The sequence below is a fragment of the Numida meleagris genome, chromosome 3, assembly GCF_002078875.1.
Source record: "Numida meleagris isolate 19003 breed g44 Domestic line chromosome 3, NumMel1.0, whole genome shotgun sequence".
Taxonomy (NCBI): domain Eukaryota; kingdom Metazoa; phylum Chordata; class Aves; order Galliformes; family Numididae; genus Numida; species Numida meleagris.
In genome coordinates this window covers 4,447,026-4,472,648 of record NC_034411.1, presented here as the reverse complement: position 1 = coordinate 4,472,648, position 25,623 = coordinate 4,447,026, and the positions used below count along the sequence as shown (strand labels likewise).

Sequence of the window (25,623 nt, the reverse complement as noted above, 5' to 3'; positions counted from 1 at the left end):
AAAAAAAAAAAAGCCTTCTTTATTGAGAGCAGCACATATAAACCCAACAAAACCCAACCGTTCTTGGCTGCGGTACCCTCCGCTCAAGCAAACAAACTAACCCACTCTAGGCTGCGTTCCAGTAACAGAAATACTATGGTGGGGAGGAGGCAGCACGCCGGGGAGGGGGGAGGAGGAGGAGGGCGCTGCCCCCAGGAGTCGTACAAAAAAAGGCACGGGGAGGGAGCGCGGGGAAAGGTGGTGGAGCGTCTCCTTCATATGCCAGGCACTTCGTGTTCCTGATGGCGGGCCCGTGCCCGCAGGCATGCCTAGCACAGACGGACGGACAGATATGCACGTGGCGAGCGGGGAGGGAGAGCCCGGCGCCAGCAGCCCGCGGGCTTTTCGGACCCGTGGAGGAGAAGGGGGTATGGGAGGGAAGTACACTGGCTTGTGCTTTGAGTCCAGCAGCCGCTGGTGCCGTGTGTTGGGGTCGGGCTCAGCGAAGGCCGCAGGAGCACCGGGGGCAGCCGCAGTGCCCCGCCTGCCCCACTGCATCCTTCCCCAGCAAGGTGCTCAGGCTTTGCTGTCAGCCGGGCTGTCCCCGAGGGCGGCGGCGAGCTCGCTGAAGGAGGGTCGGTCCTTGGGGCTGGGCGCCCAGCAGCGCTGCATCAGCTTGGCAAGGCGTGAAGGGCAGCCCTCGGGCTGCGGGAGCTTCGTCTTTCCCGACTGCAGACCTGGCAAAGAAGCAAAAGCCAAGGGGATGTTGGGAGGAGGCGCGATTCCTTCCATGGGGAGCGAGGAGCATCCACCACGTGGGCTCTCAGCCCTGTGCCTATCACACGGCCTGGCTGGCCCCAAGAAAAGGAAGGAGGCCACGATGCACGAGGCGCTCCACATACCTGCTAGGACCTCATCATCTGCCAGCGGGGTGTACGGCATCTCCCCCTGCGTGAACACCTCCCACATGAGCACCCCGAAGGACCACACGTCTGACTTGGTGGAGAACTCGTCCTCCAGCACGGCTTCGGGCGGCATCCAGCGCAGCGGGATCCAGGCCTGGCGGAAGTGGTAGTACTCGCTGCAGGCAGGACAGTTGCAGGTGGTGAGATGCACACCACGCCATGCCCCCGCCCCCCGCCATGCTCCCGGCTGACCTGTTGTACACGTCCTTGCTGAGGCTCAGGGCTGAGACCTTGACCTGCCTCTGGGCGCTCACTAGGCAGTTTCTGGCCGCCAGGTCCCGGTGCACGAACCTGCCGTTGGAGAGGTGCTCCATCCCCAGGGCCACCTGCGTGCAGAGAGACACCTGGCCCCAGCGAGATGTTGGCACTGGCAGCCCTTCCATGCAGCCCCAGCCCTGTGGTGCTTCCAAAGCCACACTCTCTCACCTTGTGCTTGGTGCTCAGGGGCTGCGGCTTCAGGGACTCGTCCTTGCTCTTGGAGATCCTCAGGAACTGCTTCAGGTCCCCCTAAGAGACAGATGGCAGCTCAGAGGCAACGCTCTGCCAACGCTCACTGGTCCCCACAGTGCCTAGATGTGGCGGGCCCACAAGGAGCCTTGTTTCCTGGGCCATGGCCCTCCTGGTCCTTGCCCTGTAGCGTAAGCTAGTATCTCCCTAAGGGCTAAGGTCAGGGCAAGCAGGCCCATGCTTCCAGGTCATCCATGTCCCAGAGGGCTTCCTCTCCCACCAGCTCCAGGCTCCCCCTAACAGCAATCCGCATTTGCAGCCATTCTGCAGTGGAGAGTCCCACAGCTTCACTTCCTTGCCTGCATCTCGGACATAACTCAGAAATCAGGAGGGAAAGGGGGCCCTCCAGCCCTCATACTAGAGCCACGTTCCCCTTGGGACACTTCCAGATACTGGAAACACCGATCATCATAGAATCATAGCTTAGGTTGCAAGGGAAAAGCCCCCAGCCCCAACCTCGTGCTGTGGGCTGTCTGCCCCCCACCAGCTCAGGCTGCCCACGGCCCCATCCAAACTGGCCTTGAGCACTTCCAGGGATGGGGCACCCACAGCTCTCTGGGCAACCTGTATACTCAGCCTCGCCCACCCAGCGACACCAGCTCAGACCACGTCACGCTTGCAGGATGCCATCTCCACTATCTCCCCTTACCAAGTCCACATACTCCAGGACCATGTAGTGCGGCTCAGCCTCACGGCACAGCCCCAGCAGCCGCACCACGTTGGTGTGGTTCAGCTTGCCAAACATCTCCGCCTCACGCCTGAAGTCCAGCTGCAGCTGCTCATCCCTTGTCTGCAGGCTCTTCACCAGCACCAGCGCTTCGCCCTCACCGTCCTCTGCACCTTTAGCCTTGGCCAGGAAGACTTCACCAAACTCCCCCCTACCTGGAAGCGCAGAGCAGCACAGAGGGATACAGCACGCGTTAGGACAGGCAGCCCAGTGGCAGCAGGACCTTCCGTGCCCCAGCGCACTGGGTTTCCAGGCTGGCACACACTGGAGGTTTCAGCCAGGAGTTTCTCGTTGAGAAGCGGGACAGGGTGGCCCAGCATACCCAAGGTAGTGATTGTCTGCAGGTTGGAACGGGGGAAGTGCATCTTGTCAGCGGCACTGTGCCGCTTGCTGGCCCCAGAGCTGCTGCCCAGGTTGGTCAAAGCCACCTCCTCCTGGATCTCCGCCGTCGTCTGCCCATTCTGCAGCAAAGCACCACCTGTAAGGGATGTGCGTGTGGCTTCAGCATCCTGCCAGGCTGTACGGGCAACATCACACTGGGGACTGGGCCCTTTGGGACACCCCAAGCACCCTAGCCTCCTGCCCAGCCCCACAGAGTGCCCTCCCCACAGCTGCTCCCTGTGGGCTCACGTCTGGCCCCATCTCCTCCAGCCCTGAAATCAGACGCTAAGTAATGGCTTTGGTCCCAGAGCCAACTAGCCCCATCTGGCCTTGTCCGTCCCACACCACGCTGACATCCCCTAGGGGTGGCTACATCCCAACTGCCCATGGACAGAAGTCTGCACAACCACGGCAGATCAGATGGGACGTGGAGTGGACCCTGCTCACAGTCTTCTAACACCCAAGAGACCCCTGGCTCCACCTAGACCTGACCCCCCTGCTCCTGTGATGCTCACCTCCTTGTAACCTGGAACCTGCCACACCAGGGCAGCTTGGAGCTTCTTTTACCACCTGGATTAAAGCAGCACTAAGGAGTGCTGTCCTTACAATTAACTCCAGCAGGCTTTCTGATTAGGAAGCCCACTAGAAATTTCCCTGGCCCTAAGAGAAGCAAGTGAGCAGCAGAAATCATTACTGCCTTAAGAAAGCAGAGAACCCTGTGTTTGTAGGGGAGAGAACGCGGCGTAGATAGCAAACGGTGACTTTTTGTGCGTGTACTGCTTGGATCAGACCCAGCACTAGGAAGCAAAACTTTCCGTGAGCTGAATGTAAAGTGCAGAGCACAGCACTGAGCTAAGGTGACACACGTGCAGCATCGCCCTGCATTACTGTGCACGCTCCATCTCAGCTCTCCCAATGACAAGCATCAAGGAAACATCTGGCCGTACAAAAGAACTTCGTCACAACAGTAAGACTTGACCCAGCTTGAGGTATCTCCACCAGAAAGCATGCTGCCCATGATTTCCATCAGGGGTATGGTAGAGCAGCGCGTGCAGGTCTGGCCACCGTGACACGGACCGTGGCTTTGCCATGGGTAGGCCGGGTGCCACGAAGGCTGCGATGTGCTAACTTCAGAGCTGTGGCTACTGACACGCTGTCCTCTCCCACAGGCTGGAGCAATGCTTGCAGAAGGCCACAGCGAAAAACACCATCTGCCCAATAAATCAAAGCTCCATACTACTTGCGTTTTCCCTGCTTCTATGCTAATTGCCAGCAGCCCAGCACTTACAGGCTGTTTGAGCCTCTGCTGTCTGCGGCAATGACTGATGGTGTCTCAAGACTAGAAGCCTGAAGCCAAGAGGATGATACAAGACCGCTGCAACCGTGCCAAGAAAATACCAAAGGCTGCAGAGCAAGTACTCTGCTGCTGAGAGACAGCACCAGCGGGTGGCAGTGCTTTGGAACAGACATCCCCATCTTTCACAGAGCTCTGACAAGACAGGTGATAACAAAGGGACCGGGAGGGATGAGGTTTCATTTGGGCATCCAGAAGTATTAAAGGGGAACCAAGCATAAAGCCCCGCTTTGCCCACCCGCCTGCACCACGTGAGCATCTCCTGGAGAAATCAGCATGTGCCAACATGGAAATTCAATACTACCATCAGTTTCCAGAGCAGTTAACCTCCCAAATCCCCTCCGTATTCACCCCAAAAAGCAGCACAGTCAGAGGGACACTGAGGAGAAGCACCCTAGTTGCAGAGGATGCAGCATGCCAAGGATGTGACCTCAAAAGATGACCAACTTGTTAGGAATACATCCATCTGCAGGAAATCCATAGGAAGAAGCCACTGCAAATCCACAGGAAGGCTCAATCTGCCTGGCGCTGGCAAAGCCAGCTGGTGGCCAGCCAGGGAACTCTTGTCACCAGGTAGGTGCTGAGATATTTCAGGTCACCTCCCTAAACAGGGACCGCAGCAAAAGTGACACTGGGGGTCACTTCACTGGATGGAAAACACAAACTGCTTTTCTAAGGGAGGTGATGGAAATGCCAGAAAGGAGTGCAGACATCTGGGTGGCTGGGCAAGCGCTACAACTACTGAGGATGCATCTCTCTGACAGCTAAACTGGTTCCATGTGAAGGGAATAAGAAAAGGCAAAGTCTACTGGCATAAAAAGAAAGAAATATAATAAAGGCAGATAAAAACAAAACAAAAAAAAAAAGGAGAAAAAAAACCCCAACAAAACTGAGGCAATGTGAGAAAGGACTCAAACAAATCCTTTCCAAGGAAGAGGATGATGGCTAGAATCTATTGGCAGATGGGCTGCCTCCACACTGGGTATGTGAAGAGCTTGCAGAGATGACAGCAGCAGAGCTCCTGCATCCTGGCTCTTAGAAGGTCCCACGGCCACACTTCTCTTCTGAAGGTTTGGTTCCCACCTCTACGTATCCATACAAGAGGGAAAAGAGCTGACAAACTCCACTGTGATGTTTTGCCAGGACCTCACAGCAACTGCCATAAGATCAGGCCGACGCTGGGTGCTGGAGAACTGGTGCAGGAAGAGGTCCAGGGAACTGCATAGGAAGCAAACTCAACTGCTCCCCATCACTCAGAAGTCCTCCCTGGGATCAGTGACACAAGAACAAACACAACATTAGACGAAGAACTAAAGCAGCTTTTGGAAGTGAAAATGATGCTGCAGAGATATCTTGGGTTCACTGAAGGAGTCGTGAGATCGTGCAGGGATTTTGCAGGGACTCGTGGAACAACTGCTGAAAAGGAGCTTGGCTGCAACAGGACATGAGGGAACATCCTGCAATGGGCACGTCCCCTGATGGATGCGAGGTGGTAGGAACCAGGGCAGTACATCGTGCTGCCTACATGGAAGGGGTACTGCCAGCAGCTGTTTGCCAAAGCTACCGACTTTGCAGGCAGCAAAGGTTTAGGCCAGCTAGAGAGGGACATGGAGCACTACAAGGTGCAGCCAGAGATGTAACACAATGCTTGGGGAAAGCAACACCCCATGTCCCAACCATAGTGATGGGCTCTACAGCCACAAGCTCTGCAGCCAGAGAACCAAAACCAGTGGCACAAAGCTGCCAACAGGACACAGCCCAGCCCTGTCCCTCTGCACAGCTGGGCGCACCGAGTCCTACCTGCGGCTCCCTATCTGAGAGGTGACAGTACAACCAGAAAAGGCACTCACAGCAACGACCAGGCTTACAGAAGAGCACCCTTTCCTGGCCTATTTCTCACGTGGCAGCAGGTTCCTGCCACCAGCCATAGCCAAAACCAAGAGCAAGAGACCCCAAGGGTGAGCAGCAGCCCCTTGTGCCCTAAGAGCTCCCTGCTCACCCTCAGCCGCTCCACCTCAAGGCTATGGGGCTGCCAGGGAAGCCCCCACCCCCAAGGGTGTTGGCCTCACCATTCAAACACTCCATCTCGGGCTCCTCGCCCTCTGGGTGCTTCTTCATTCTCTTGGCTTTCCTCCGCTTCTTACAGTAGAACATCAGCCCCAGCACGATAATAATGTAGGCGACAGCCGCCCCCACCGAGAGCCCGATGGTCTGGATCATCTTGTAGGGCGTGTGGCTGCCGGGTCCCTCGTCCTCTTCTGTTGCTGGCTTGTCTGAGGGACAGAGAGCACCAAAGCCATGAGGGCACAAAGGGATTCCCTAAACTCTCCTCAAGAATGTGCTGGGGGAAGAGGAAAAGCCCCAGCAGCGGGGCCCGGGCAGGAGGCCATGTCCCAGCACCGGGCTCCTCCCTCACCTACAACATAGAGGAAGGCCTCGCGGTGCTTGATGTTGCAGCTGTTGCCGGCAATACAGGTGTATTTTCCGGAGTCCTCGGTGGTGACATCGTAAATGACCAGGGAACCATTGGGCATGATCTGAATCCTGCCAACCACACACAGCCCTTTGCAAACATGAGAGGGCACAGGCAGGCTTGGGTCACCTGCAGCCTTGTATCCCTGCTGTAACAGTTCTGCATCTTGGGCCATGCAGTGCCCAAGAGCAGTCAACTGCAGCTGAGGCTAGGAGAGCCCAGGCCCTCGCATATGGAGACAACTGACTGCATGCCCTCCTAGCTAGGGACAAGGGACAGCTCAACTCTGTCCCACTTGGAATGGATGCTGTGTACCTGGGCAGCAGCTTGCTGGGATCCAAAATCTTGTCCTTCCCTTTCCACTGGATGTGTGGCACAGGATCTCCCTCTGCCTGGCACTGGAACATGGCCGTGTGCCCCTGGTACACAGTTGTAGGCTCCGGCTCCAGCTTGAAGGTGACATAAACTGGAGGCAGAGAGACCGACATGGAGGCTGTCAGATCCTGGGAGTGACTGAGATCGTGCAAGAAGGCAGGGCCAGCACAGCAGCACGGCACATGCTCTCTAGGGTTGTACCCAACACATTGGCAAACCAGACACTCAAGCACCACGGGGCAGAGCTTGGGGGTCAGGTCAGACATCTCCTCCCCCCATGGAGGGACACGCGACCCAGCTGAGTGCCACCCAAGAGCCCCAACAGAGCAGGAAAGCTTGCTGAAGAGCCCTCACCTGCCACCACCAGCTGCACAGTGGCACGGATCTCACCCTGAGGGCTGTTGGAAGCGATGCACGTGTAGTTCCCTGAGTCGCTCCTGCTCACCTTGTGGAAGGACAAGATGCCAGCCCTGTGGCTGACATGGGACGGCAGGCTGCTCCCATCTGCGGGGAGGTAAGAAGAGGGATGTGGCACCCACAGGTGATGCACTGTGCCACGCACCAGCTTCCCCCCGTCTGAAGTGCATCAACACAAGTTCAGAAGCCATATGGACGTGGCTGTGGGCAAGCAGTTCTAGGTGACAGTGCTTGAGCAGAGGGTTGGAGCAAAGAGCCTCCAGTGGTGCCTTCTCATGTCAACCGTTCTGAGGAAGCTCCTGGGGTCCATATAAAAGACAGACAGATCCCATCCAAGTCCCCCTCACCTGTTTTAGTCCACTGGATGGTGGGTTTTTCCCGGCCAGTGGCTGAGCAGGACACCGTAACTTCCTTGTTGAACTCCATGCACTGCAGTGGCTGGGGTGGAGGGGTGAACTTCAGCTTCTCTGCAAGACACAGAAGTGCCATTAGGTGCCCTGGCCACGGGAGGCACCAGAAGCTCTCCTGCAGGCAAGAGAGCTCCCTGCATGGAATGGACACAAAGTGCTTGCCAGCATACCTAGCACGTGTACCCGTGCATATCCCTCGATGCTGCCTGCCGGTGTGCTGCTCACACACTTGTACATAGTCCCATCGTACACTTCCACGTTGTTGATGCGCAGCGTCCCGTTCTCTGAGATTTCAAAGCGTGAGTCCTGCCCAGAGATGAGGTAGGGGGGCAGAAACAACACTGTCACCGGCCCTGGGCTCAGATCATGCCCGTGGCACTGTCATTCCAGGGCTTGGCCACACCATGCCTTAGATAGGGGCAGCCCTGTTCAGACCCATGCAGAGATCTCTCCAACCACCACCCCACGAGCACGAGGCTGGCTAGGGACAGCCCACTGTGCTCCCAGATGCCAGTGGGACCGAGGTGGAGCCAGGAGCAGCGCCAGGCATTCTGGACCTGAGCACAAGGCAAGGAAGAGCAGCAGTGGGGGCTTGCCCTGTCACCTCACCTCAGAGATGGAGACGCCGTTGCGGTACCAGGTGACCGTGGGCTTCAGAGAGGCCTTGCTGAGGCAATGCAGGTATCCTGGCTTGCTCTCCTCCAGCTGGCTGTCCTTGGGCATCTCCACCCATTTGGGTACCGCTAGGCATGGAAGCGAGGGGTCACACACACAGGTCCACTCACCACCCCTCCATCCAGCCAACACCAGCATGGGCAGGATGGGCAGCTTGCAACCAGCCATGAGACATGCAGGAATGTCACATCCCTCCCCAGCTCACTCCAACCGCCCATTCAGCCCCTTCCAATGCTCCCAGCCCCCCTCAGAAAGCTGCCTACTAGCCACGGTGATGCTGAGCTCCTGTTTCTTCTCCCCAGCCTTGTTGGCAGCGTGGCAAGTATAGGTCCCCGCATCTGCCTCGGTGATGCTGGTGAAAACGAGCTGCTCTGCCTCTTGGTACACCCTGCCAGCAGTGGGGACCCGCTCCTGGTTTCTCTCCCACCAGACCTGGGGTGTGGGTACACCGTGCGGGGCAGCGCAGGACACGCGGTGCCCCTGGTTCGCCGTCAACACCTTCGGGGAGAAGGGTGCCATGTCTTCGATCTCTGAGAAGAGCAATAGACAGCAGGGCTCAAACAGGGCACTGTGGCCATCCCACCAGCATCGCTGTCCCCACAGGAGCCACCAGCCAAGGGAGAGAGTGCCCAGGCTATATGTACCGGCCTACCGGCCTGTTACTACGTGGTCCCATAGCTCCAGAGGGACAGTGCAGCTATGAGACCCACTGCCCACCCCATCATCAGGACCTCACCTGCCAGCCGCAGAGTTGCCTTCAGCACAAGAGCTTTCCCCTTCTGCCCATGGCCAATGCACTTGTAGACACCGGTGCTGCGGGCCTTCACCTGGGTGATCAGCAGGGAGCCATTGGCGAACACAGTTGTCCTGGGCACGTGGGGAGAGGCAGACCTCAGCGAGCGTCTCTGCAGGACATGGGGCAGAGCCACAGCCCCGTGATATCCTACAGCAGCCCACAGAACAAACGGGAAGGCCTTTGAGCCAGGCCAAAGCAGGGGAAGTAGAACGAAGGAAGAGGTGGGATGCATGCTTCATCGAGGAGACGTGCTAAGAGAAGTCTTTTCCTTGGGGCAGAGCTGGCTCCCAGAAAGATGCACCCCAAAATGAGCCAGCTCCAAAGGCTGGCACAGATGGGAAAGGGAAAAAGGGGCACAAGGTGGCGCCCGGGAGCTGCCAGGCCATGGGGAACGAGGCCCCGGATGGCACCGCTCGGCTCGCACAGCCCCTCCAAGGCATCCCTGGCCTCAGATCCCCATTACAGGCAACCTGGCTGGGCTGGGAGATGCCTCACAAACTCTTTCGAGGACAAATCACTTTCTGTCTTACGCCGATGAAGGCTCCACACAAGCAACAAGGCTGTGTCAAACTCAAGCCAACCAAGCTGAGAAGCTAAATCCAGTGGCCAGCCTGATGTTAACACTTGCCCTCAGGCACGGCCAGCGTTTGGCCTCTCTCCTTTGCTTCTGGTGTCCCCTCCCCGCTCTTCCCAGCCCTGCCCACATCACCGGGGTCCTTGTTACTTGGATCTGTTGGTGACGGGGCTGTCTTCGAAGAGCCACTCCTGCGTGGGAGGGGGCACGGCTGCAAACTGGCAGTCAAACATGGCCTCTTCGTTCTTGGTCACGATGAGGTCCTGCGGGACGATCACCGCCTGGGGGAAGCTCTCGTCTGCAGCAACAGAGACCACCGGAGCGTAAGAAAAGCAGAGCAGCTCGCGGCCTACCTTTGTGCTTCAGGAAACCCGAAACAGAGCCCCCAGCCTGGGCACCGGGGACGTAACTCACCGATGATATTCAGCGTGAAGTTGTCCTGGCTGCACACGGAGCCAACGGCGCTGCGGGCACAGCAGTAGTAGAGACCGTTGTCATCGGGGTTGGCACTGCGCAGGGTGAGGGTCCGCTCCTTGCTGCTGACAGAATAGGTGCCGCGGCCATCGGGGAGCGGAGCGCCGTCCCGAAACCACTGCCACGTGGGGCTGCGAGACAGGGGCGAGAGGGTGAGCGGGCGCCGACGGGCAGCTGGGCTCCCTGGCGAGTGGGTGTGCGGAGGGGACAGCCCAGAGATGGCCCTTTCCATGGCTCTCCGCTCCCACCGCTGGCCCCGACACACACACGAAGCTATGAGACATGCAGCCAAGTGGACGGGACATGATCGGAAAGCGACGGAGAGTGACCGCAGCACACCAAGCAGCGCAGCGACCGGGCTGTGACAGCCCGTCCTTACTGTGCTCCTCGCTACGCGGCTCCGAGGAAGCCGTTTGCCTTCTCCCCCGGTGCTCGGCCGCAGGCTCAATCCTGCTTTTCACCTTGCCTAGACTCTACTGCGTCCTCGCAGGAGAGAGGAGGAGAGAGAGACAGAGAGAGGGGAAGAGCGCGCGGCGAAGGCGCGGGGGGACCTCCGGCCGGGCTCCTCGGGAGGCAACCCTTACCGCGGGTGGCCGTCGATGTGACACCGCAGCACCACCGTGGAGGAGGGCTGGATCTCAGCTGCGCTGGCCGGCTGCTTCAGCACCACGCTGCCCGTCTCGATCCCTGCACGATCAAAGGAAGCCTCAGCGCGACCGGTTCTTGAGCCCGGGCGGGCGCCAACACAGTAATAACAGGCAACCAGCAGGCTTAGAGACACGTAGGGCCCTGGAGCCAGCGTGGAGCAAAGGGACACCGCCCTGCAAACGTCTCTCTTTGCCCTGTGCAGCTGTTCCTTAAGGGATGAGTTAGGCTCTGAAAGGACCTGCAGTGCTCAGGACATGCTTGGTGCTGTAACATCCCCGTTTCATCTGTACAAATGGGGAAGGCGGCATCTCTGAGAGCCCCGGGGACATCAGAAGATGCAAAGGCCTAGAAGGCACGAAGGATGTGGGAGCCAGAGAGGAATCATTTAGGTTGGAAAAGACCCTTAAGATCATCAAGTCCAACCGTCAACCTAACACTGCCAATGTATGTCTCTAAGTACCCCAAACACACGTTCCTTAAACACCTCCAGGGATGGGGACTTCACCGCCTGCCTGGGCAGCCTGTTCCAACGCCTGGCCACCCTTTTCCTGAAGGAATTCCTCCTGATATCCAATCTAACCCCCCTCCCTGGTGCAACTCAAGACCATTCCCTCTCATCCTGCTTACCTGGCCTGTGCTGTGCTTCCTCAGTCCTCGTCCGCCTATCACCCCACACACCAGCAGGCATTCCCAGTCCCGTGCCCTCCCTAGAGAGCGCTGTGCCCTCGCCCCACACTCACACTTGATATTGAAGGACGCGTTGGCTGTGCGAGCCTCCTCCCCCGTCTGCAAGTTCCTCGCCACGCACTGGAAGCCCCCAGCATCCCGATGCCGGTCGACAGCAGCAAACTGGAGGTTGCTGCCTTCCTTGAAGCGCTGCTCCGTGTCCTGGATGGGGAGCCCGTTCTGCAGCCACTCAAATTCCACGTGGGCCGGCTCCTCCACCTCGCAGCGGAGGATGGCACCGCGGCCATGCAGGGCGTCCTGGGAGTACGGCTCCTTGGTGAAACGGATCGCTGCCTGAGCCCCCACCGCTGCAGGACAGAGAAAGGAGGGCACACCTAGAGCACGTGGATGGGCAGAGAGGAGTGGAAGCGCCGCTGCTCACAGTGGTCTCTAGACAGCTGAAAGCGCAGCATTAGGAGAAACATCTTCCAAAGCACAATTCCACACTGGAGCTCATCGGTCTGGGCTACTCCCGCACCTATGTTCAAAAGTTTGGTGCTCTAAGGCTCGCACCTCCCAGCAACCATGGGGAGAGGGCTGCCTCGAGCCGAGCACAGTTCCCTGGGGTGGTAGGTGGGAGCGCCCATGACCCAGCTGTGGCTCCTGCACATGGGGACTTCTCGCAACGTCGGAGCTGGGGAGTGTGCTGCCAAGAAGCTGGAGAGCAAGCAGCTTCCTTGGGCAGCTCGGGTGTTTCTTTGTGTTCCTCCTGTTCTGCTTTTTCGGGACATGCCCTAAGCCTTAACCATGCAGCAGGATCGTCCCAGAGCAGAACACATGGACTATTTCCAGGCTTTCCTCAAAGCCTCTCCCCTTGGGACCACAACCGTACCCCACATCCTCAGATATTACCTAGCAAAAAACTGCTCTGGAACAAGAATCACCCCTGGGAATTAACACAGCTGCTGGAGCACAGCACAGAGGACGCGGCATCTACACTTGCCAGCCAAAATCAGAACGAGAAATTGCAGTGGCTGACCACAGAGCCTGATAGTGGCCACGGGGTGGCTCTGGACGGCTGGAAGCGTCCCTTTGCAGGGAGGAAGCAAGCCACTAGCCCCGAGCCCCACCCAGCTGTGAAGTCTGAGCTCATTTAGCAAAAGGCACAAGTGAGCTGACCCACGCTGCAGCTTCCAGCGGCGCTGCAAAACCCAAGCATCCTCCCTCCACGCAACAAGCCTCAGTGCCCAGGGGACCTGGGGACAGGGCAGCCAGCACGTCCCTCGGGAGCGCTCAGTGTGGCTGCTGGGGACAGTGCTGGCGTTTCGTGGTCCGGCTGCCGCCTGGCCGCAGCCAGCCATGCAGGCGCTCCGCTCCGGTTACCAGCTGGCCGCAGAGAGGCGAGCAGACAAAGGGCAATTCAGCGCATGCCGATCACTGCAGGGCTCTGCTCCCAGCACCGCGCTCTGTGAGGAAAGAGGCCAAGCCAGGCAGATGTTGAGCATCTTTGAAGTGTTCTCTCACGAAGGAGAGGAAGAAATTGGCCAGAGTGATGTGATCCCAGCTCTGCACGAGAAGGACAGCTCTGCAGGGAGAGGGGGGACATGGCCAAGGCTTGGTATGAGCTCCACATAGGAAGCACGGATTTCATAATTTGTCAGGAGGCACTGGGAACCAGCTCCCTGGTGAAACAGGAGAAAGCGTTTGTGACCTTGTCTTCCAACCTGGGAAACAGACACAACCAGCTCAGGTCAAGTGAGATCCATGCCACTAACATCCACATCAAGTACATGTACCAAAGGAAACTGGGATAAGTAAGCATCAAAGTGCAGTAAGAGCCAGAAACCTGTGTTGTGTTCTGAAAACAGCATCCAAGGTGCCATGGAAACACTGGCTGCGTAAGCTGGAACCCAACAAGTGAGATTTGGGCTGTAAGGAAAGACGGGATGTGGTTTAGTGGGCATCATGGTTATGGGCAATAGTTGGACTAGCTGATCTTACAGGCCTTTTCCAATCCTAATGATTTAATGGGGAGCAGCTGGATGTGGAACAGCCCTTTGGAAGCAGAAGACACCAGAAGCCCAGAAGTGGATGCTCTCAATCCACAGAACCAGAGCCCAGTATATGGAGAGGGGAAGCAGAGCCCTCAGCATCGCTGCGTGGCACAGCCATGGTCACGCACAGCTGAGCTGCTGGAGTCCTCCAGAGCGGCCCGAGCAGGCAGACGAGAGCTCCTGCAGCACCTGGGGGACAGCCAAGCTGGCTCCGCTCTGTCTGATCGGACACCTCCACGACGGCATGCAACTTCACAAGCTAATCCAGGCTGGGCAGCATCACTGCCTGAAAAAATACTCGTGCAACACCACTTCCACTGTGTGCACAGGAAGCTGGCTCAGCAAGCCCAAGCCAGTGCAGTGCCCTTCCCTTGCGGTGCGGCCGGGCCCAGCCAAGCGGTCCTTCTAAACACACACACTGGCAAGTGCCCCTGAGCTGCATATTCATGTGATACAAACCATCCCCAGCTGGGAGAAGAAACCCTCAACACATGTTTCTGGCCTAAAATCATTTCAAGTGTGGCTGCAGAGAGCCCTTCAGGAAAGCTTTGGCCCTGTTGGATAAACGTGGTTTTAAACTCAGCACGCTTGCAAACACCCAGTGCAGTTTTACCCAAGGTGTATTTAATGGAACCACGGAAGCTTCCAGGTGAGGCAGCTGACAGAGGGTGAGTGAATGGTGTAGGGAAGCAGCACTGGTACCTGTGGGTCCCCCGGTGGCATTCCCAGAGCCCACAGAGGGAAGAGACAGGCACCAGTGGGAAGAGAGGAGAGGAGGCTCAGCCACATCCCAGCTCCGAGAGCGTTCTTATGGCAAGGATCCGGATCCAGGAACCCAGCACCGAGGTATCCCTCTGCTAAAATTAATTTCATTTCTTTAAGGCTGCAAACGGCAGATTCCCAGGAAAACACCCTCATGCAAACACTTGCATTTCCGCCTCGAATTTCCACCAAGCATATCTGAGTGCACCTTTTGGGCTTGGGATGTCCTCAGGACTCGGCCCTTACAACCTCCACCCAAAGCTCCTCCAAGCCCATCTGGCTGCTGCAGCTCTGTGCACGCCGAGGCGGCCAGGCAGCACAATCCCTGCTCCGCCTGGCGGGCCCGCATCTTGAAGCGATCCGAGAAGATCATTGTCTCCATGCCTAACGACATCGCTGGGGAATGCAGCCTCGACCACAAAGCCCTCAGCTGCTGCACAGCCCTGATCCCTGCCGTGCCTGCAGCTCACCTACAGCCGTGCTGGGAAGCAGAGCTGGGAGCAGGCAGCGGCGCTCCACGTCGCTGGGGGACGTCCACGCTCCTCCCCAGCATGGGCCACCCATGCCCCAGCATCTCCTGGGCACCTCCTCACCAAGCTGGGTGAGCTCTGGGCTGAGGACACAAGAGGATAAGGAAAGGACCCATTTTATTTCTTTTGATTTCCCAGAAGCCTAGGTTAGCAGGCTCTTGAGACACCGTGGCTGACACGAGGATGTGAGTAATCCCAAAGCTGCTAGCAACCAAACTAGGAGCTAAAAGCATGGGAATAGGAATTACGAAAAGGTTTCAAGGTTTCCTGGTTTGGAAAGAAAGACCGTGGGGCTTCTGCAGCTTGCAGCTAGGCCACAGCAGTGCTATCCTGCAGCCTTGCCTCCCATAGTGATTCTGCAAAGCTCACCTTGCCTTGGCCCTGCCAGATGTGTAAACCAGCTCCTTTAACACTGGGTATGTGGATGAGAGGAGCTACAACACATCTGCAGCACTCAGGGCAGCAAAACCCAGAGCATACACACCACATGCGCCCTCTCCAGAAAGGAACTCTCCTCTTCTCCCATCAGCAGGAGGCTTCACATCTGCCCAGCTGAAGAGGGCAAAAAACCCACCAAAGGTACCAGGATGTAATGAAAAGAGCCAGGTGCAAAACCAGCCAGCTCCTCCAAGGAGTTCTGGCAAAGGGCACAGCTGCCTGGCAGAGAGGACCTCAAACACTGCAGAAGGACCTGGGCAACCCGCAGTGACCACAAAGGGCAGAAAGAGACATCAAGAGCTGCCCTTTTCTCTCTCTCCCTCCCAATGGAGGACCATCACCCCAAACTGCCAGCAGCCCTTCCTTCCTGCCTGCAGTGCCTTGCCACCAAGCAAGAACAGCACGCCAGCATCTGCTCTTTGTCCTGGCGAGGCTCTCAGTGTGCACTGTACAGACCTCCCATTCATGGCTTGAGCAAGCCATGTGTTTCCTGGCACAGTTCATTACAAACACGCTCCTGTAAATGCAGACTTTTGGCATGGAACGACACGTGGGTCAGCTTTTCATCCCCTCCTGGTTGCAAACACAGAGCCAGCATGCTCACTTGCACCAGCTGAAGCTGTAGAAGCAGGCAAGAAAAAATCATTACAGCTTAATAACACAAGCAACTCCACTGCCCGGTGGGCTGGTCCCTACAGCCACGTAAAGCAGCCGCTCGGAGCGCGCCTGCTCCGTGCACAGCCTATTCCACCGCTTAGCAGATACTGTAGGAACAGCAGCCAAGCCAAACACCCGGAGAGATTTGCATCTCCAAATGATTTCCAGCCAGCACGTTCCTCTCTGCGAGAGGCTCCAGTTGAGAAAGCCTCTCAAATGGGTCGAGTTGCAATAAACCCTTCTCCCCCCGCCAGGCCAGATGGAAATGGTTTGATGCAGGCAAGGAGCTCCGAGCATGGCGGGTCTGGTCTGAGCAAGCTCAACATCTGGAAAGTCTTTGGGCACCCATCATGTTAGCCTTTTAAAACCACCATGTGTCCCACTCTAGTTAAAGTAAAAAGAAAAACTCGCCCCGCTCCTGGGAAAAAGATTATCCCTACGTGAGTCACCAGCACAGCTGGATGGGTCCAACGCAGCATTTCCAAGAGATGCTCTGCTAGAGTGGCTCTGGCTTCACAAGCCAGGAGGCACCAGCACCAGGAGCTCCCAGGGCAGGCCAAGACAATGAGGGACGCCGGAAAACACTCTCTCTTGGCCCCTTTGGCCGTGCCACACACCTGGTAACCAAAAGGGATCAGAAAATCTTCCAAGAGCCCTGCTGCAAAGCGCCCTGATATGCAGCCTTCCAAGTGGGATTTACTGATCTAGAGGGAAAGCAACCCAAGTTCAAAGCACACACGGAGGCATCCCAATCCTCTAACAGCTGGAAGCATCTGCTCATCTCACAGTACATCCCAGAGCTTGGCCTGGGTCCCAGATGAAAACTGCAGAGCTGGATCACTCTTTCCTCACCTCCATCCCTGTGTGACAATGCACGACTACATTTGCACCAGATCCGGGCCACCACAGAACATCACGGCCCACAGCGGGAGCCCTGCGATGCATGGCAGACGCAGGCCCTTGTTTGGGAATGTCTTGGCTCCCGGCATAACATTGAGTCTCAGCTGCCCCGTGGTGGGGACCACAGCACCACCCCCCATCGACCTCTGCACAGAGGGCAACCACCAAGAATCCAAGTCAGCCCTTCAAATCAAGCTTTAAGAATTAAGAAAAAAATGAAGCAGAAAAAAAGACACAACCACGTAGTGCAATTCCCATTAGCCTCCCCAGCACTGTTCAGAGAGCCTGGGAGCTGTGGGGATTCTCCTCCCCATGGCTAGCAAACCTCCCTGCCCTTCCAGGGCCCATCCTTGGGAACGGCACAGCCAAATTTCTGAGCAGTTATTGCAGGAAAGTAGAACAAAGCCACCAGGGGGTCAAGGGCTGTAAATCAATCACAGAGTGAGCATGGAGGCAATGCTCACAGCACCGTGCTGGGGCTCAGCTGGCCGTGGGAAGGGGAGCAGTCCACCCCAAGCAGTCCCGAAGCAGGAACAGGAGCTGCTCCGCACATCTACTGTGGGAGAATATCCCAGTATCAACGAGGGAAAGGTCTGTGTGAGGACCCTGCTTTGCTACATGGCCTCCAGGTAGCAGGGTAAAAGCAGAGCCACCCAAAGCAACGTGGCTGGGGACAGGGTGGTGGTAGGGAGCGAGGTCCAGAACAGCACCAGGAACACCACTCAGCACCCACGGAGCGATGGGACCATTCTGGAAGGTTCCTTCTCACTTCCAAAAAGAGCAAGGCTGCTCCCAGTCTGGTGGGACAGCCCGCACAGGGTCTCCAAGGCAAGGGATTTGCTATCAGCCTTGGTTTGATGGGGGACGCCCAGCTGTCTGTGCCCGTACCCTGCAGGTGAACCCCGGCATCTCAGCACCTTGCTCCTGCCGTGGGGATGCTAGACTGGGCCAGGGAATCCCAGCAGCAGCCCAGCTCTGCAGTGGCTCCCCCAGCCGGCTAGGGCTGCTGAACCAGCATGACCAGCCTTGGCCAGAACAACTCCCTGGCCGTCTGGAGAGCGGGCTGACACTGCTCTGAACCATGCCCTGCATGCAGGGCCGTGCTTATGCTCCTGCCAGCTGCCACAAGAGGATGTGTGGGCATCTCTGGTGGGAGGGGCCCAGGGAAAGGATGCTGTGCAAGGGGCTGCATGGTGGCCCACAGCCACCCAAGCCCAAGCTGCAGCCAGGCCTGAACCCAGCTAGCCTTCTCACATCGAGAGGTAGCAATCTCCAAGCCCACAGCCCCTGCAATGCAGAGGATCGCTGCAGAGAAGTGCATGAGGTGGTGCCTGACCTCCAAGCCGAAGCCAGAGCCAATACCACCAGGCCCTTGAGACAGAGGAGCAAGCGAGACGGGAAGGCCGCAAGCCTGGCGGCAGGAGCTGGAAATCCTGTTGGCTCAATTAAACCCTCCTTAACGGCCCATCAGCCAAAGGCTCCCGCGCAGACCTTGTGCTGACTGGGTTGCCAAGCCCCAGTGAGGAGCACGAATGCTTTGAGGGTGACTCAGCACCAGCGCTGAGCTCACTGCACCCACTCGTCCTGCCAACTGACTCTCCCAGGCGCTCTCGGGGCCCTCCAGCAATTCCCCAGCCTCCTCAGGAACGCTGATTTACGGCTGACGCGTGCTACCAGCAGCACGCAGCAGGTTGGAGACACAGCTGGTCCAGATGGGTTGAACAGGAGCCAGCAGCATGCCCAGGTGGCCAAGAACCCTGCATCAGAAATAGCATGGCTAATAGGACTAGGAAGGTGACCGTCCCTCCGGACTGGCACTGGTGAGGCCGCACCTCGAGTGCTGCACTAGGTGCTGAGCCCTCACTGCAAGAACGGCACTGAGGCTCTGGAGCATGTTCAGAGAAGGGCAGTGGAGCTGCGAGGGGTCTGGAACACACGGGTGATGGGGAGCGGCTGAGGGAGCTGGGGGTGTTCAGCGTGGAGAAGGATGACGGGAGATGTCATGGCTCAACAACTGCCTGAAAGGAGGTTGCAGCAAGGAGAACATCACTCCTGCCTCAGGTGATAAGCAATAGGATGAGAGGAACTGGTCTCAAATTGTGCCAGGGAGGTTTAAGTTGGACATTATCAAGAATTTCTTCATGGAGAGGGTGGTCAAGCACTGGAACAGGCTTCCCAGGGAAGTGGCGAGTCCCCCTGCCTAAACGTGTTCAAGACGGTGGACATGGCACTGAGGGACGCGGTTAAGTGATGGGATGCAGCAGTGCTGATGGAGAGCTGGACCTGGTCATCTTCAAGGTCTTTTCCAAGCTGGATGATTCTATGATTCCACAATCCTATGAAGGCAGGGCTTTCTGGCTGACACAGCAAGGCTGTTTTGCTTCTCTCCCATTAAACAGAACACGGCAGACAGATGCTAAGCAAACGCAGGCTGAGCCATGTGTGCCCTGCGCAGTGGCCTTGAAGTACAGGCCAAAATTAAGTGCGGGCCCATAAGAACGTAGAAGTCTTTACCCCTTTGGTGGTGGAGGAGAGCTGAGGTGACACTGAAGGGTCAGGAAGGTTCTGCCAGCACCAGAGATGGCTCAGGGCTCAGAGCTGGAGGAGACACCCTGCAGCAAGCAGATTGTGTTGCTTCATCTTCGTTTGCTCAGCGCAGAGCAGAGGAGCTGAGGGGAGGCCTCATGGCAGCTGTAGCTCCTCACAGGGAGCGGAGGGCAGCACGGAGCTCTGCTCTCTGTGATAGTGACAAGGCCCGAGGGAACGGCATGGAGCTGTGTCAGGGAGGGGCAGGGGGGGTGAGGGAAAGGCTCTGCCCCACAGGGCGGTGGGCATGGCACAGGCTGCCCAGGGCAGTGGGCACGGCCCCGATGCCGGAGCTCAGGGAGTGCTGGGACACCGCACTCAGACATTGGGGCTGGGGGTGCTGTGTGGGGAGGGGGTTGTGCTCGGTGATCCTTGTGGGTCCTTTCCAACTCCAGATATTCCCTGATTTTATGAAAACTCTTTGTCAGACCTCAGTATGTGTCGCTGATTGCCATGACTGCTGATTTAAACCTGGTGGCTTCTGTCTGGAGATCGCCTGCCTGATCTTGTTAAGTCACACACCTCCTCTAATCTCTCGTACAAAAATTTGCAGAACAAGTTGGGTCCGTTCCAGCTCTGGATTTTCCACAATTCTATGGCCACTCAAGAACTTGTCTCATGATAATCAGGGCCAGAATCATCTATGCTAGAAAAGATCACGAAGCCCAACCATCACACCTGACCTACCAAGTCACAATAGCACCATACTAGCAGTCACTGCTGTATCTTCACACCCCTTCACTCTGGCTGATGGACACTGCTCTGGTATCCCAAATCCAGCCAAGGACTTCACAACAGTGCTGTGTGCACAGAGGGAGCCCCAGGCCAGGGCTTCATGCTTTCCTCCCTTCCTCGTCCTTTCCAGGAGATGATGGGAAACACCAGTGTAAGCTCTACAGAGCTGCCTGGTGCTCCCCTTCAGCAAACAGGAGCCCCAGCCAACCCAGAGAACAGAAGCTCAAGCTGCAGAGACGAGAAAGGGATGTGGGGGGAGGAGGACGAGGAGGCCAGGACAAGGGAAACATCACAAGGAGGGGAAGCACGCACATGAAGCCTCCCAGCAAGGCTGGCCGCTCCATCACCATGCAGGCAGAGAACAGCAGCTGCTGCTGTTGGCCACGCCGCCAGGCTGGCAGCTCAGCACCCAAGCCTCCACCCACCCCAGGCCTGTCTGCTGGAGAACAAAGCACATTTGGCACCAAAGCTACTCGGGTGAGCTGCTGTACTTCAGTGCATGATACCACCAAATGCACCAGAGGGAGGAAAACTGCCCAGACCTGCACTGGCCCTCAGATGCACCCAGTGAGGAGGCACATCAGATCTTGCTCTCCGGAGCAGGGCAGGCGGAGGGATTCCTGACCTGGCAGACCCCAAGGTAGACATGGCTCAACTCAGGTTGCACAAGCATCCTGGGAGCAAAAGAGCAAGGGGACGGCAGCTGAGGGGCTGACCAGGAGGAGGTGCAGACAAGAACCTGCATCGATTCCCATGCAAGGAATCACGTTGGCATCCCCCTCCATTCTGCCATTCCCTGTAGGTGAACGGTGTATACAGGGGCTCCAAGCCCACCCAGAGCTGTCCCTCCAGCCTCAAAAGGAGAGTGTGGAGGGATGGAGTCAAAGCCAGGCTGCAGCCCAGGCTGTGCCATGAGTCCAGTTTGAGGTGAGCGAGCCCCTGGAGCATCCTGCTTCTCCACCTGGTTTCATGCAGGTTTGACCTGTTTGCTTCTCTCCCCTTCAAAGGCGAGAAAAGCTCCTGGGAAAGGCACTCCCGACGACACACCAGCTTTTCCCAGCAGCCAAAACTTGCCCCGTGCTCCCAGCAGCACTGGAGACAAGCAGAGCTGCCAAAAGGCCACTGGGGAGAGACCTGAAACTGGCCCGCTCCTCCATCTGCGGCGGTGCCTCTCCCATTTGTACAGGATCACAAGCATTGCAGGGACACTAGTCAACACAGGCTGCCACGCACCGCGAGCTCATTTCCATTCTTTGTCACTCTGCCTGCCTCCTGGGTATGAAGCATCACCCACAGCTCCCCATACCTGCCTCTCACCACGCCCCACAGGACTGCAGGCTTCATCCCGCTCCTTCTCCTTCCCCGCTGGCAGAGAGGGCACAGAAAGGAACAGATCCATGTTTATTTTCATCGGGGCCAATTATGAACCTATATTAAAAGCCACAGAAATAGGTAAGTAGACAGAGAAGCTAGTATTTCCTGTGCTCATGCAATATTAATTAAAAGGCAGCTTCTCTATGAAACACTGCTACATTACCTCCCTGCTAAAAATGGAGAAAAGTCACTGTGTGGGAAGAAGATGTAAGCAGGGCACTTTCTGGAGTACTCTTACAAATCAATAACTATGCAGAACGCTTGCTGCAGATACACCCAACGCAAAGCTCCAGTGACAAACTACAGAAAGGCCCAGAATTTCCATCCTAAAGGTCTCTGCGATTTCCAGCAATCACCTGATGGTCTCAGCAGCCCAGCCCGAGCTCTGATTTCTCACTCCCCATCAGAAACTGGTGGCTCGGCTCCAGAAGACACAAGAGATGCTACGATTGGATGTGGACACCACGGCTCAGAGCTGAGCAACAGGAGAGTCCTCAGGAGCTGACCCAATGGAGAAGTCACATCCGTCATCTCCATAGCTAGTCCTAATGGGGGCTAAACATCTCTTTGAATCTGGCTGGAGGACGCAGATCTCCAGATGCCTGGCTAACATCCAGCCATCGTGGGGCTACAGGAGAAGGCTTGTCCTGGGGACTGGCCGTTCTCAGAGTGCTCACCACCTCAGGATGCTCCCAAGCTTCCAGTGCTCACGACAGGCAGCAAGGCAGGAGGGGAACCAAGGAAAACAATGAGCAACGCACAGGAAGCTCTGTTTTCTTTGGTCTGCAATGATTTGCACGAACTTTCAGCTGCTGGAGGAGCCTATCCACACTGGCCCTTCTCCAGAGCAGCTGCAGCCAGAGAGGCAACCCAGTGACTCTTCTCAGCAGCACGAACTCCTCTCTGCTCGCAGGGATGGTGTGGAAGCACAGCCCTGCACGGAGCCCTACCAGGCAGCTGGTTGTCCTTGCTCCTGCTGGGAAAGACAAGGAACATCACCTCTCCTCCCACCAACACGGGCACCGCTGGTGGCTGCCAGAGAGCAGGCAGCGGACCTCCCCGGGGCAGCAGGGACACACACCAAAGCACGCCGCTTGGAGAGCAACAAAGGCATTTGCAAGCCACAGCTTGTCCTGCCTTTAACCATTTGGAGAGTCACTGTATGTTTTGGAATCAAAGGCTTTCTTTGTGCTCCTGAAAAGGCCAACACGCCATCCTAATGAAGAAAGTGTTTATCTGAGGTCTTAAGCAACACCGTGCCTATCTCGTGCCAGCACCGCGTTTGACAGAGAGGACAGCCCAGCCCGAGCTGCCCACGGGCACATCGGCCTTCCCCTCCACAGACAGGAGGAGGCTTGGGCTCTCCATGCTGCCAATCTCACTTCGGGTGTTGGGCACAGAGCTGGTGGGACCACAGTGACAGCCCGCAGGCACCGCGCTGGCACTGCACGGGGTGGCCTGAGCTGCACCCAGCAGCATTCCTGTGCTCTAGGATGGAAGCCAAAAGTCAGGTCACTTAAACCCCAGCCTTGCCATAGAGTCACAGAATCATCACGGTTGGAAAAGACCTCTAAGATCATCTATTCCAACCACCAACCCATCACCACTGTGCCCACCAAACCACGTCCCTCGTCCCGCAGGAGCTCCCAGTCCCACCACCAGCTCCGAGAGTGCTGCTGCTTTTCCCAGCCGGCACCACCTTGCTTCCTGGAGCTGGAGGGTTCGTACAGCCGAAAGCTGCCGTGGCACTCACTTTCCCAGACAGGAGACTGCCCATACCAGTTTTCCTGCAGGACACGAAGGCTGCCATAACCCATCCCAGCCTCACCAAAGTCCCCACCATCTCACATCACGGGTTCAATGAAGGCACCCAGGGGCCCTGAGCACACCCCAGCCCACAAGTACCCGAAACTCAGCAGAAGCCTGCTCCATTCAACCAGGGCTTTGCTTTACACAAAGGGAGGCCAGTGGCACCCCACTGCCTCAGCTCTCAGAAGCTGCTCCGAGGTCTCCTTGCCTCTCCACTGCTGGGACACCACGCATCGGTCATCTCCTGTTGGAGAGGAGAGCTGTCTCTTCCACGCGTAGGCAAGGAATGGCAAGGCTTACACTGAGACTGGAAGTACTGCGCAGCTCAGCCTTTTAAGCTCAGGAAAAACATTTTTCTATCAAATAATAAAAAAATAAAAAATAAAAAAAACGCTGGCACTCAGAGTGAGGAACGGGGCTGGAGCAGCAGTCAATGAAAAGCACATGCGCTGCAGACCTGGCTGCCAACACAAATTGATGCTTTGAAACAAAGAGCACTTGTGTTTGGCTTGAGGATCTTCCACAGCTCCTCGGCAGGGGATGCACAGATGGGAAGGAAGCACAGGTAGAGACAGGGGGATGGCACTTGCCGCCGAGCGCTCCCCCAAACAAAGGCACGGCCCAAAATGGAGTCCCTGCTGTGACCCGTGGGGCAGCAAAGGCTCATCCCTATCCCGTGACGAAGGGGAACGTGGGACAAACCTTTGGACAGGACAATGTGACTCACGGAATCGCTAAGGTTGGAAAAGACCACTAAGATCATCGCGTCCAACCATCAACCCATGCCCATGAGCTCGGGCAGCATCCCGACCAGCAGGCTCACAGGGAACGCTCCAGACCACGACAACAGCCGCACAGAGTGCCGGCCACCCCGCAGCAGCCCCACCTGCCGCCCACCGGCTCCCCCGCACAGAACCAACCCTCCCAGCCCCGCCGCAGGACCGCTCCCCGGGCACGCCGGGGCACGAGGCACGCCGCGCTCCAGCCCCACGGCACCAGATAACATCTGTTTCCCGAGCAGGCGCACGGAATTAACGAGCAGCGATCGGATGGCCCCCAAGCGTCCCCCAGGCACGGAACAGGACGTGGCAGCGGACCACCCCGATGCCCGACGCACCGCCGACCGTCAGCCCCGAAACCCAGCCAGCAGCCCACGCGACGCAACTCCCCGCAGACGGGAGACGCTCCCGGCTCCCCGGGCGCCCGCTGCTCCCATCCCCGTCTCCTCGGGGTCCTGACCGACGATCGCACGTCCTCCGACCCGGGGAGGGGAGGGTTTCCCTGCGCACACGGCGGCCGCCCTCACAAAGGGCACGTTTGTACCCGCGCCCGCTGCTAAATGCACGGTTGTTCCGAGCCGCCGGACCCGGCGGGCTGTGGAAACACCCGCTGCTCCGCGGAATAGTTCGCATTCCAGGTCTGAGGGCTGCGCTTGGAAACGCTCAGAGAGGAAGGAGTGTTTATTCACCGAGAGAGGTGTGGGTCCGGCTATTGACTTAGGCCCACGTGTAATTGCTGGAGGACAGCTTTGATCTCCGCAGCTTGACCGGCAGATGAATGGCAAAGAAGGGAAGAAAAACAGCAGTGTCAGGTTCCCCCGGCCAATACCCGCAGCGGGGCCTCGCCGCCCTCACATCTTTGTGCAGCGCCCGGCCGCCCGCAGCCGCCCCCCGCTCCCTCCCTCCGCTCGGTGGCCGTGGGGGGAACCGAGGCCCGGGCCGCGCGCCCAGCGCCACGGGGACGCACGGAGACACGCGGGGACCGGGGCGGCGCGGCGACCGCAGCATCCCCGCGGCGGAGGGAGCGCCGGGAGGCAGATGGCAGCTCGGGATGAGCGAGCAGCAGCCGCCCAAGCGCCTTAACGCCGGGATCTCATCCGCTCGCCGCTCTTCTCGGAGGTTCTCTCCTTTAGGAGCGGGCGCTGCCGCGCCGTAAGGCCCCGGCAGAAGGACACCCCCCGTTCGGGATTTTTGCCTTTCCAGAAGCGTCGAGTCAGCGAATAGCTGCTCCGACCGCGGAGTCGCGCACACCCGCCGGGACCGCGGTGCCACCCGCCGCGGACAGAGCGCGGCCCGGCGGGAGCCGAGGCGCCCCCGGAGCGCGGCGCTGCCCACCGCCCTCCCCCCCAGCGCGGGGCTCCCCGGGCAGGGGCTCGCAGCCACCGCGGCGCCGCGCGGGCCGAACCCCGGGCTGACGGAGCGGAGCGGAGCGCCCCGCCCGCACTCACCGAGCAGCAGCAGCAGCGCCCGCAGCGCCGCCATCCTCGCCCCGCGCCTCTCACAGCGCGTCCCGCGCCCTGGCCATGCCGCCGCCGCCGCCGCCCCGCCCGCCGCCGGCACCGCCGGGAGGGGCTTCCG

General features: G+C 58.0%; 1 protein-coding gene across 1 annotated transcript; it reads right to left on the bottom strand.

Moving 5' to 3' along the window:
• Positions 1 to 25,623, bottom strand: PTK7 (protein tyrosine kinase 7 (inactive)). The gene is made up of 20 exons (XM_021390683.1): positions 25,494 to 25,623; positions 11,496 to 11,789; positions 10,692 to 10,794; positions 10,048 to 10,238; positions 9,784 to 9,931; positions 9,000 to 9,130; positions 8,527 to 8,793; positions 8,198 to 8,331; positions 7,759 to 7,894; positions 7,526 to 7,645; positions 7,116 to 7,265; positions 6,702 to 6,852; positions 6,330 to 6,457; positions 5,983 to 6,186; positions 2,501 to 2,656; positions 2,101 to 2,333; positions 1,371 to 1,451; positions 1,137 to 1,288; positions 882 to 1,060; positions 1 to 716 (listed from the first exon to the last, which is right to left on the bottom strand). Exons 1-20 carry the CDS (start codon positions 25,525 to 25,527, stop codon positions 556 to 558), a joined length of 3,153 nt encoding a protein of 1,050 aa, XP_021246358.1. The 5' UTR covers positions 25,528 to 25,623; the 3' UTR covers positions 1 to 555.

What these genes read in the sequence shown, in the direction of transcription:
- PTK7 (XM_021390683.1), bottom strand. Translation starts at nt 25,527, where the DNA reads ATGGCGGCGCTGCGGGCGCTGCTGCTGCTGCTCG. An exon ending in CTTCACGCTGAATATCATCG is followed by an intron (nt 9,932 to 10,047) that starts GTGAGTTACGTC and finishes CTGTTGCTGCAG; the next exon opens with ACGAGAGCTTCCCCCAGGCG. An exon ending in GCTCAGCATCACCGTGGCTA is followed by an intron (nt 8,332 to 8,526) that starts GTAGGCAGCTTT and finishes TTCCATGCCTAG; the next exon opens with CGGTACCCAAATGGGTGGAG.